At 53.1% G+C, this 12,411-nt stretch overlaps 1 protein-coding gene across 1 annotated transcript; it reads right to left on the reverse strand.

Moving 5' to 3' along the window:
* On the reverse strand, nt 1-8,440 carry IP6K3 (inositol hexakisphosphate kinase 3). The gene is made up of 5 exons (XM_062509534.1): nt 8,236-8,440; nt 4,087-4,249; nt 2,857-3,029; nt 2,066-2,241; nt 1-453 (listed from the first exon to the last, which is right to left on the reverse strand). Exons 1-5 carry the CDS (start codon nt 8,423-8,425, stop codon nt 1-3), a joined length of 1,155 nt encoding a protein of 384 aa, XP_062365518.1. The 5' UTR covers nt 8,426-8,440.
* Nucleotides 8,441-12,411: the final 3,971 nt, after the last annotated feature.

The raw sequence follows: 12,411 nt of genomic DNA on the forward strand, positions 1-12,411 counted from the left end.
TCACTTCCCTTCTGACAGGCTCTGAAGGATTTTGATCAGGTTCTCCAGGCCAAAAATGTAACCGTGGTCCGGCCCGTCGTGCAGGGTGGAATTGGGGTTGCTCTTGGAACCTTTGAAGGTGGTGTGGGCAAAGTCTATCATCCTCACATCCACCCTGGAGGGGTTCGTGCCGTGACTTTTTGGGAAAGGGAGATGATGATCCGCGCTTTCCTTGTGCTCCTGCCCGTCGTAAATGATGAGGAGGGAGCTGGAGTAGAACCTGTAGGAGCTTTGCTTCCTGATCACGGCCAGCAGAGCCTTGAGGCGCAGGATGATGGGCTCCAGCAGATCCGTGCGCAGCTGGTTCCCAGTGCACAGGAACTGCCGCAGGGTCTGCCGGAATCCCTCCGGAGACAGCTTCCTCCCATAGTATTTGTCTTTGCACAGGAAATGGCCGGTGTCTGCCTGGTAAACCTAGAAGGGAAGAGAGGAATAATCCATAAAATCATAGAATATCCTAAGCTGTAAGGATTCACGAGTGGTGCTTTAAGATTTTAGCCTTTGTATTTTTCAAATCTTGCGCTGCATTAGTGTATAACTCTAAACTTCATGTAAAGTGTTAACAACTTTGGTAGTCGACACTTGACACTGGCACACACAGTTCCTCTGGGCCTGGAACCCAAGGACACCCTACAGCCTCATGGCTTGAAAAGTATAAACAAAAGTGAATTGGGAAGGAGTGAACTGGGGGAATGTGACTTCAATATCTGAAACTGCAACTGGAGAATTAACCCCTGAAATGCAAATATACCAAACTTGTATCTGTCTGAAAAACTCATGACCATGGTCCATCTGGGGTGTATTCTCTGGGAGGCTTTCACTGCCCAAGGTGTATCTGTTGAAGGCCTTTAATAAATCCTCACTTTATTCTCTTAACTCTGCCTAGCCTCTGTTCTAGGTAGGCACTCCAAGGCATCATTATGACCACTGAGGTTCAACTCTGCCCATAGGAAAATGACAGAGATCAGAAAAAGATATGGGGTTTGACTTTATATATTTTGCTTTATATTCTGTTCTCATAACTCTCAAATTATCCTTCAGGCAGGGTTTTGAAAGCTGCTTGAGAATAGTGAGTGAGGGAAACATGTGGTTTGGATTTCCAGGAGGAAGGATGGGGATTTCCATCAGGAGAAATTTAGTCCAAAATGAACCCCTGTCTCTCACAGCTCCAAGATGGGGCAGCTCAGTGAAAGCACAAGTGGAGCAATGTGGTGTTTTTGGGGTTTTTCTGTGCAGCAGCCAAGAGCTGAGCAGGAATCTGTGTGTAAAAGCAGCGTCTCGGATGGGGTGAAGGATTCCAGCTGCTCACACTGCTGGCAGAGGAACAGAGAAAGGGTCACCCTAAATGTGCCATATTTGACACCCTCTCTGAGAGGACCCAGAGCTGAGTGGCCACTTGTTACAGTTTGGGGGGGAAACAGAATAAAACTGCTTCAATTCACACCAGCCAAGAATCCCTGGAGATTCCAGCTTGGTTCCAAGTGAGAGGAATGAGGGATTTGTCCTTACAAATGAACTGTGGGTCTGCTCGTAGATAAAACCAGCACTGAGAGATAAAAGAAACAATGGGAAGGATTCCACTGATTGATGCATGGGAAAAAAATATATATATTTGCCTTTACAAACAAGCTGTAGGTTTGCTGATAAATGAAATTGGATATTGAAAGATGAAAGAAGCAATGAGGAAAAAACATGAATTCTGTAAGAATTAAAAATTAAAAAGGAAGGTTATAAAGTAGAGGGGAATCTTGGATATCATGTGTTCTGGGAAGACTGTACCTCTCAAGTACTTCAGCCAATTGGGAAAGAGAGAGGGAAATGTGGCAGGGAAAACAGGATAAAAAGGGAGGCTGCGTCCTCCAAAAATCTCAGAGATCCCAGGGGAATGCCCCATGGCCTCTCCTTTTATTCAAATAAAGTCAAAGGACTCCTCCGTCTCCTTTTTGGACATAAACCTCTGGTGTTTGTGGATTAATTTTCCTGACACAAGGGGGGAACCAGCACGCCGAGGGGATGGAGGCTTTACCTGCATCCCACAGATGCGCACGCCCAACGATGCCGAGGTGCTCTGCTCACACTTCTTGATGTGCCGAGCTTTCTTCTCCTCCGAGGCGTCATCCCCGTGCTGCCGAGTGCCCATCTTCAGGTCCAGGATGCAGGGATAGCTGCACTTGGACACCACGTTCTCCAGCAGGAGAAACTCTGAGCGTGACTTAAGGGAAACCCAACGCTTTTAAATTCTAATTGAAAGAGGCCTTAAATCAAAGCGACTGCTGACACTCTCCATAACAGCTCACAACTGTAATGAGACTTTCTGAGCCAATTTCTCCAACGTGTCATTGCTATGGGCCTCTCGCTGCCAATTCCAGTTAATTTACTGTACTACAGCCCTACCAATTAAAGCCCCAACAGCTCATTCTCCAGTGACACTGTAGCCCTGGGCTGTCACTCCGACACCTTCCCTCCGTGCGGAGCTCGCTCCGGTGGGTGGGGGAAGTTGTTAAACTCTATTACTCACATGACTGGTGGGTAATGAAGTGTAATAGGAAAATAAAAGGCGAGGCAGCTGCTAATTCCTGCATAGTTGTGTTTTTAAATGTATGCCAAGGGGATCTTTGACTTCTGCCGAGAACTCTTTATGGGAAATGTTTTGTTTTTTTCTTTTTTTTAACAGGGAGAGAAGATAACAGAAATATTCCTTCTTTTCCCAGAGTCTGTGCAAGGGAGGGAATGCATCCCCCTGCAATAAACCCTACACTGATTTCCAGCTGCTATCTGTAGCCAGGACTGTGCTGGAGGGGAGGGAAGAAAGGATACGATGGAGTTTGTTCTCGTTGTGCTTGGAGCACATGCGGTTCAGGTGCTGCAGGTGACAGTGCAGTCCCCAGGGGTTGTAGCTCTTCCTTTCTGACTGTTTCCCATTTGCATCTTCCAAAAGGGAATCTGTGTGGTACTGAAGGTCTGTCCTCAAAAGCATCTTCCCAGGGCAGCTAGACAAAGCACACAGAGGAACACGTCAGGTTTTTAAGCTCCAGAGGAGAATATTCCCTTCCCTCTTTTTTTTTTTTTTCTGTAGAGCCTCAAACTTGATAAGGTGGATTTTCAGGGACTCTCAAAGGAACAATATTGATCATGTCCAACCTGCAGAGATCCTTTGTTACTCCATAACAGTAATTTTCAGAAAGCCAGCTACTGCTGCCTGCCAATACTTTTTTTCATTATAATTTAAAGTGTGCTGGCTCCCTTGAAAAGCCATTCACAGCCCCAGCTGCCAGGGATCTCTATTTATCCACCTAATGGGCACAGCACAGGCAAATGGTCCAACAATGGGAATGATTCCCAATTTGGAGGGGCTGGCTCTAAGAAGGGAAGGGAGGGAAGGAGTGATGAGGAGATCTCTTTTCCTTGGGGGTCATTCCTTGGTCTTGCTCATCCCAACTCCACCACTCCCATCACTCCAAAGGCAGCGGCTCCACAGCAGGGATAGTTCACCTTCAGTCCCAGGTGGCTCAGGGCTGCTCTGAACCAGTTTGGGATGAAGGATTCAGTCCTGCAGAAAACCTCTGGGAGCCAGAGGTGCTGGGAACACTGGGAACCTTCCTGGGAGAGGTCTCCCCTGGGATGGGATGGGATGGGATGGGATGGGATGGGATGGGATGGGATGGGATGGGATGGGATGGGATGGGATGGGATGGGATGGGATGGCAGCAAAGGGATGTTCCATGCTCAGTGACTGTTCTCCCATGGCCTCTCCTCTCCTGGAGCATGGTGTGCTCCAAGGAATGGTGTTTAGAGCAGAATTTGAGGCATATATTTGAGCAAAAACATCCCAGATCCACCCCACTCCATCCCCACAACAGGGAAGAGCAGGACCACACACACAGGGATTGGCTCTGCTGTTCTTCACCTTGGCTGGGTCCTACTTTTGCCCTAAACCCACAGCTGGGCCACCAAACCTGTCCCAAACCCATCCCAAACCGTCCCAACCCCACCCCACCCAAGTGACCGATGCCAGCCAGGAGGATTGCAGGAGTGACAGACCCTCACCTGTCTCTGAAGGTCTTGGTGACCTGGGTGTGGCTCCACTTGCATTTGTGCCACAGGGTGACCGCGGGGTCACCGCCGGCGCTGTCCGGCTGGCCCAGGCTGGGGCTGGCAATCAGGGTCAGGTTGCCCAGGCTGTCCTTCTTGAGGTGCACGGACACAACACCTGGACAAAGGGAAAAACAAATGAGACACATGAGCCCGTGGGGTATCACAGAGGCCTGGCCACCATTTTGCCACCACCTTGTGTTTTAGGGGCCTTTTACTGATCCCACTCTGATTTCAAGCCCAATAAAACATCATTAGGTTGAGACCCTGGAAAATACTCTCAGGATTTTTAAGTGTTCCCCCTCTGAGGGTTCAGTTTGAAACCTGTCCCCTCTGAACCCCACATTCCTTTGTCCCCAACCCCTCTGAGCTCTGCTGTGCCCTGGGTGACCCAGAAAAGCCCCCTGCTCCAGATCAGGGGCTCTCATCTTATTTATCACAAGGGATTTAAGTGCTTTTTAAAGACAGCACGAGGCTGGAAACACTCTTCATTGGCAGGAAGCAAAGGGAGGGTTGGGGACAAGGCATTTTGCAAGGACACCCAGCCTGCCAACAGCTCTTTTTATTTGGAGAGCCCTGGGAGCAGGGCAGGGATGTGGCCATGGGCTGGCACTGCTGCCCACTCATTGTCATGGTCATGTCCTTCCCCCAGCACCAAGGACCAGCACCCAGATATCCCACGGGGGCCTGGAGTGTCACACGTCCGGTGTTTGTGCCCAACAAAGACCAGGACTGTGACCAGAGGTTATTTTTTTCCCACCCTGAATGCTTAAAACACCATTCTGCATTTGAACATTACAATTTTCCCTGCCTCTGACAGGAATCACAGGGCTCAAATGCCAGCCAGTCCAGCACGGATTTAGCCCAACATGAGCCCATCCCTGGCACGGGGCTGGCTGTGTGCACGTCTCAAGTGACAGCACAGGAATGCCATGGATGACACTGCCGCCAGCTCTGACCTTTCTGGGAAAGGCTGATAACACCGTCCCACCCCAGCACGGCTGCCTGAGCCTCCCCTTGCTCACAGCACAGCCCTAAACTGCACCAGAGGAAGTTTAAACGTCAGGAAAAAAAATTCTTTGCTGAAGGAATGATTGGGCACTGGAACTGTCTGCCCAGGGAGGTGGTGGAATCACTGTTCCTGGAGGGGTTTGAAAAGAGCCTGGATGTGGCACTCAGTGCCAGGGTTTAGTAAATGAGGAGGTGTCAGCTCATAGGTTGGACTTAGTGATCTCAAAGGTCTTTTCCAACCTGGTCCATTCTGTGATTTGGGGCTCAGGGGGGCTGCCAGCTCCCAGAGAGAACAGGGACTGGGGACAGGGCAGTGGGACCAGCCAAAGCAGCACTGGAGACAGCCCAGCTGGGGAGACAGGGAGCTGGGCTGGACCCAGCTGTGCCCAGGGGTGTGCTGGGCATGTGGGGGAGCTGGGCTGGACCCAGCTGTGCCCAGGGGTGTGCTGGGCATGTGGGGAGCTGGGCTGGACCCAGCTGTGCCCAGGGGTGTGCTGGGCATGTGGGGAGCTGGGCTGGACCCAGCTGTGCCCAGGGGTGTGCTGGGCATGTGGGGAGCTGGGCTGGACCCAGCTGTGCCCAGGGGTGTGCTGGGCATGTGGGGAGCTGGGCTGGACCCAGCTGTGCCCAGGGGTGTGCTGGGCATGTGGGGAGCTGGGCTGGACCCAGCTGTGCCCAGGGGTGTGCTGGGCATGTGGGGAGCTGGGCTGGACCCAGCTGTGCCCAGGGGTGTGCTGGGCATGTGGGGAGCTGGGCTGGACCCAGCTGTGCCCAGGGCATCCTCACCAGGTCTGCTGGGCATGGGGAGATGATCTCAGCAGCTTAACAAACAGTTCTGCTCTCCCAAGCAAAGGTGCCAAAGCAAACAAAGGTGCAAAGCCCCTTCTCTCCATTTCAAGCTCAGTTCCAGTCAGCAAACACCGACCTGAGGCTTTGCCTCCTGTGCCTGCCAGGTTCTGCTGCCTCAGGGGGGTTTCCCCACCTGAGCTGTCCCTCTTGGACTGGGGTGCCCCTCCCTCCCCGGGTCCTGCACCCCAAAACCTTGAGTTTGGAAGCTTTTCCCTCACCACAAGCATTGCTGGTCCCTTCTGCTGTTCACTCAGCATTACTGTGAACAGGCTGGGTTCAACAGCTGACTTTGCACAGAAATGGGGGGAAATCTACCCAGGCCACTCTGCCAAGGGAGCTGAGGGGCTGCAAACCTTCATCAGGGGCAAAAGGAATATTTTTAGCCCTCCCAGCCCTCTGTGGTGAGCTCAGGGACTTCCATCTTCCTCAGGCTCCAGCACTGCCTTTTTCCTGAGTCCCATTCTTAAAAAATCCGTATTTCTGAGAGCAAACAAGTCTCCTCTCAGCCTGGACTGCTGCACATTTTCAGGGGATGTAGGCATGGGTTCTTTTGCCTAAATCAAAGGCTTTTTCATTTTAAAAAGTCACAGGGAGGCGACCAGAGCCCTCGATTGCAAACACCATAACCTTAAAAACTGTCCCAGTTCCTGCCTGCAATCAGCAGGGCTGTGCTCATTTGCATAGTGCTGACGGGCTGGCCCCAAAAAACTTATATATAGCGTGAAAGTAAGAGTTGTTAAATATCAGCCATTAATATGAAAATTAATGGGGAGATTTTCAAAGGCGAGAACCGAGCGTTAAATTGGAAGGGAATGTGATCCTCTCCCTCCTCCCAGCTGGAAATTCAATCTTCAAAAAACCTACAGCTCAGCCTGAAAAGTGCTTTTTGTTTCTTGGGGGGATTCCACTGGGGTTTGCAGGTGTCCTGCCGTGACCTGTGTGTGGCAGACAACCCCCAGGGCTCCTCCTTTGCTGCAGCAGGCAAACATCTCTCCAAAGCCTTTGGGTGCCTGTCTGTGCTGGCCTTTGGTGCCCCTGACACCCCAATCTCCCTCCTGCCAGCACCAGCGAGGAGCCAGAGGGTATTTCTGGGTGCTGTCACCACGCTGGTGGCATCTCAGGAGGTTTCACTCTGTAACTCTGTCCTCGTGGGTTTATTTTTGTGTTTACAAGCACATTCATCCAGTGCTGAGGGTGCTGGGAACCTGAGCAGAACTGGGCTGGAAAACAAGCCCAGCATCCCCCTTTGAGCTCAACTGGGACAAGGCAGGGCCTTCAAAGGGGATAAAAGTTGGTCCCAAGGTCACCAAACTGCCTGATATGGGTGAGGCAAGCAGGAAAAGCCACGGCGAGGGTGAGGCTTGGATGATATTTGATCCCCATTGTAGAGAATGTCACCATTACATAATGGTCCCAGGGCTGTTCCCACAGCCCTGAAATAGAGATGAGGTGCATGGATACGTGTGAATGGGGGATGGAACCACCAGGATCATCCCCCTGGGTCGCTCATCCCCCTCCTCACCCTCACAGGAAAACGTTCCACCTCTTGGATTGTCCAGCAGCAGGGCTGGGAGAGAGGAATAAACCTGCCAGCCCCATGCCAGATTGGAGAATTGCTTCTCAATTGCCCCTCATCATAAAACTGTCTGGGATTTGAAACAGGAGAGAAAAAGACGAAAAGGTCTGAATAACCAGGGCACCCCTGGACTGGTTAAACTGGGACTGTTTAACAGCTTTATCAGTGAGGGCCCAGTGCTGCAGCACCCAGCCCCTGCCAGAGGAAACCGCTCAGAGGAAACTTTTCTCCCTTAAGCATCTTTTTAATATTGTCCCATAAATCTGCAGAGGCCCCTGAATTTCTGGGAAAGGTGGAGATTGGGCTGGAAGAGCATTGGAGCCGTGGCTGACTGAGCTCTTTGCTGCAACGCTGAAGGACCAGGAGATATTTTAAGTTTTTACGTGACAACCGAGCTTCTCGCCTCCCCCAAAAGCCAGGGTCAGGAGCTTTATGAGCAGCACAAGTCGGGCAATAAAAGCAGAAAATACTGAAGGAATAAGAAAGAGGAGGGAGGGAGGATGTCTTAAAAATATACCAGGGCTGCTTTCTAGGGGCTGGCAATGGGGGTCAGGGATGGGGCAGCAAGTTCAGGGACATGCAGGAAAATCCTCTGTGCCTGGAAAGGCCTCACCTGCAGGAGCTGGGGAGGCTTTTTAGGAAGGTGAGAGCTCTGGAGCTGCCCTTACCTTTGTACTGAGGCGTGAACTGCCTCATGGCCAGGGGCAGGGACTCGTAGAAGCTCAGCTCCTGTGACACCAGGGGCTTGCAGATGGTGTGCTCGTCGTAGGTCAGCATGCTGGTGTGGCCGCCCACCTGGTGCACAAAGGGCTGAAGGAGCACGGCAGCCCTGCCCTCGCCAGGGCTCTGCCCCACCATGGTGCCAGGCACAGCCCAAGGGGCTCCTTCAGCAGCAGCACACGGAGCTGGGAAGCACAGGTTGGGATGGGCGGTGCTGGGCCAGTTTTCACCCACTCTGCTGTTCCCCCCACGCTGGGTTTTCCTCCACGCTGGCCTTTCACCGATGGAATCTGCAAAACAGAGAATTAAGGAGTTAGAGGAGAAAGGTCACCCAGAAGCTGGGTGGGGTGAGATCTGTCAGTGCCCAGGGGCTGGCAGGGAGACACACAGAGTCCAGGAAAACCCCAATTTCAATGAGACAGAGATCAAGAAGAGCTGTGAGTTAAAGCAGTGACATCAAGGATCAGGGATTCCTCGGACAGATTATTAATACACTGCACTGATGCTGTGAAAGACCCCCAGTTTGTCCCACAGGCTGTGTTAGGATGGTCCCAGCCCTTCCCTCAGACATTCCCTGTTACAAAGCCCCAGGCACTCTCTTGTCCTACAACACTGCGGGTTGGGTGAGCAACAATTTCTGCACCTTCCAAAGGAACCTCAGTTTGGGACATTCCCTGTCATTTAACACTGGGGCAGCAGCAGGAGCATTTCCTTCCCAGGCTGACAGACACACACAGAGGGATGTGGATGTGTCACAGCAGGGTTCACACCCAGCTTTTCACCCTGCATCCAGCAATGGATCCATGCCTGATTCCAGAAATTCCTCCTTGATTCTCACAGCAACAAGTCTCTGCTCTAAAGCAGCAATGTAGGAAAATCACGGAGCACATCCATGGTGAATCCCCAGCAGCAGCACCCACTAACACCTGCTCCTTCCCCCATTCCTCACAGGGCCCCATGGATGGCTCCTGGACATCAGGAATTGAATCCCACAGGCACCAAGGACAACAAAAAAGAAGCTGATGTTGGTGCTGAAGCAGCCTGGCTTCACACCAGAGATGGACACTCCACATCCCAGACTCACAGGGATGGGAAAAAAATTACTAAAAACATAATTTGAGGACGGGTCCATGGCAGCACAGGCTCTTCCTCCTGATTGCTCCAGCTTCAGCACAACCTGGGGAGCTTTGCACCCTGTTTTTACCAGCAGAACCCCAGCGCAGGGGGACAACGACGCCTTTGCAAGGTCCAGTTGTGCCAGGAAATCCTCCAGGGTGTGCTGCCAGGTGAGCAACTCCACCAGCCCCACGGGACAGATGTGACCAGGACAGCGCTGTCACCCTCCTCGTGCAGGAGCCAGGACACAGCAGAGGGGCGCTGGCACCTCCTGGAGGCACCTGGAGCTTCCCAGGGTGGGCAGGGCTCTCCCTGGAGCCAGCACTGACCCGGAGCTGCATCCGCCGGCGCAGAGCGCATTCCCCGCCCTGCAGAAAGGATCCAGAGCTCAGGAGCTGCACTCGATGATCCCTCTGGATCCCTTCCAGCTCGGGATATTCTGTGATGCTCAGATCGCCCCTGCCCTGCTGCTGAGATGAACCCCCAAGGGAGAAACACCTGCCTCAGGTGCAGGTTTTGTTTCTCACCCGGAGTGGGCTGAAGGCAAGGAAGAGCCACTCCCACCTCCGAACGCACCAGTAGCTCCTTTATTTCCCCCAGGGTGGGGTTTTTCTCCTCTCATTATCCCTCTTTGGACAGGAATTCCTGCTCTACAATTACCTTCCCCGGGAGAACAAAGCCAGGCCCCCGAGCCGAGCGTTTTCCAGCCGGGAAGAAAGCGGCTCCTCGGAGCTTTGCCGGGCGTTAATAAAAGCATTTTGTTAAGTTATGGCAATTTTTAAAGAGGATTTTCTGCCTCGGGAGCCGCAGGTTTGTTTTGTGTGGCTTTCCCCCCCTTCCTCCCATCCTTAAAAAGAAGAAGAAAAGCCAAAAGCAAGCGGATTTGTCATAACACCTCTTAGGAGCAGAGAACAACACAGCTTAAATCCTTCCGTGCTTCTGAGAGAGTCCAAGGCTCAGACTCAGCTGACACAACCCCCTGACAGCTCTGGCAACCTTAGCATTGCAAAGGGAGTTGGGAAAAAACATCCATGATTTGATAAAGCTCCCGAATGTTTTCTCCCAAGCAAAACTCGGGGCAGGATTTGCAGCAGGAGAAGGAGGTTCTTTTCTGGGAGTTTCTGCTGGGAAGCAGCTCATCCATTCGAAGCAGATAAATGTTCCTGAGAACACTGAGCTCCCCTGAAACAAGACACTGGAAATAAATCACTTCCACTGGCTCAAGGTATCGCAAATGCCAGGAGATATTTACGTCACTAAAAATACACGGAATTACAGATAAATCCAGACCCTCCAAGCAAAACCAAAATCCGTCAGCGTTTCTCCCCCAGCTAAAGGAAAAGCAGCTCAGGTGCTGCAGGTGGAGGTGAGCCAGGAAATATCAGGGAAGGAGGATGTGGAGAATATTCCTCTGCACAGAAGAGAAATATTCTGTTCTGCAGGAAAGGGATGGGGCTTTGGAGAAACCATGGAAGGTGTCCCTGCTCTTGGCAGGGCTGGGGCTGGATGAGTTCTGCCCCAGTGCTGGGGACAGCGCTGCTCCCCTGGCACTGTCACCTCCCACCCTGCTCCCAGGCAGGGCCAAATGTCAAAGGAGTCTCAGCTCAACAGGTTCTGCATCCCCAACTCCAAACCCAGCCAAAAGGAAGCAGGCAGATTCAATTCTCTAATCCTTGAGTGGGATCTGCTCCATCCCATCCCATCCCATCCCATCCCATCCCATCCCATCCCATCCCATCCCATCCCATCCCATCCCATCCCAAACAGGACTCGAGGGAAATGCACAGCCAGGCTGAGCTGGGTCCTTGTGGCACAAACACCCAGAAATATCAAAATGCAAAATCCATTTGAAAACAAGAGCTGCATGCACTGTGCCCTCAGTGCCACCCCTCCTGGCCACCTCCCTGCTCCCAGAGGCTCCCAGAGCTCCAGGGGTGAGTTCTGAGCACTGCAGGGGCTGCAGATTCTTTCCTTCATGAAAAGGCAAGAGAAGAAGGTGGCTGAGATGGGTGTGTGCACAGCTCCTGGTCCAGAGCTCACCTGGTGCCACAACCAGCCCTGCACCTGGTGCCACCACGGACCCAGTGCCACCACGGACTCAGTGACACCACAGAACCCAGTGCCACCATGGACTCAGTGCCACCATGGAACCTAGTGCCACCACAGACACAGTGCCACCACGGACCCAATGCCACCATGGAACCCAGTGCCACCACGGACCCAGTGCCACCACAGACACAGTGACACCATGGAACCCAGTGCCACCATGGAACCAGTGCCACCATGGACTCAGTGACACCATGGAACCCAGTGCCACCATGGAACCAGTGCCACCATGGACTCAGTGACACCATGGAACCCAGTGCCACCACGGACCCAGTGCCACCATGGACTCAGTGACACCATGGAACCCAGTGCCACCATGGAACCTAGTGCCACCACAGACCCAGTGCCACCAGACCCAGTGCCACCACGGACCCAGTGCCACCATGGACCCAGTGCCACCACAGACACGGTGCCACCATGGAACCTAGTGCCACCACAGACAGAGTGCCACCACAGACCCAGTGCCACCAGACCCAGTGCCACCGCAGACACAGTGCCACCATGGAACCTAGTGCCACCACGGACCCAGTGCCACCACGGACCCAGTGCCACCAGACCCAGTGCCACCATGGACCCAGTGCCACCACACTCTGCAGAAAAGGGCACAGGTTCCCTCACCCCCCTGCTCACTTTCTCCCCAGCACCTCCCTCTCCTCCACTCCCCACCCAACACTTTCCAGCCATTCCATGAGCACGAGGGAGAGCCGAGCCACCAGCTCCAGGGTCACTCCAGAAACTCCACCAGCCCCAGGTGCCAGCTGTCCCTGCTGCTCCCGTCCCTTCCCTCCAGCCAGAGCCTTCCACCCCGCACCTCCAAAGCCGTGTCCATCCCCCTCGTCCCCCTCACCTGTGGCTCCAGGTGCGCTCCGGGAGCTGCGCCTGAGCCTCGGGGCGCTGCCTGT

This window comes from Cinclus cinclus, chromosome 27 (genome assembly GCF_963662255.1).
Source record: "Cinclus cinclus chromosome 27, bCinCin1.1, whole genome shotgun sequence".
In the NCBI taxonomy this organism is placed as follows: Eukaryota; Metazoa; Chordata; class Aves; order Passeriformes; family Cinclidae; genus Cinclus; species Cinclus cinclus.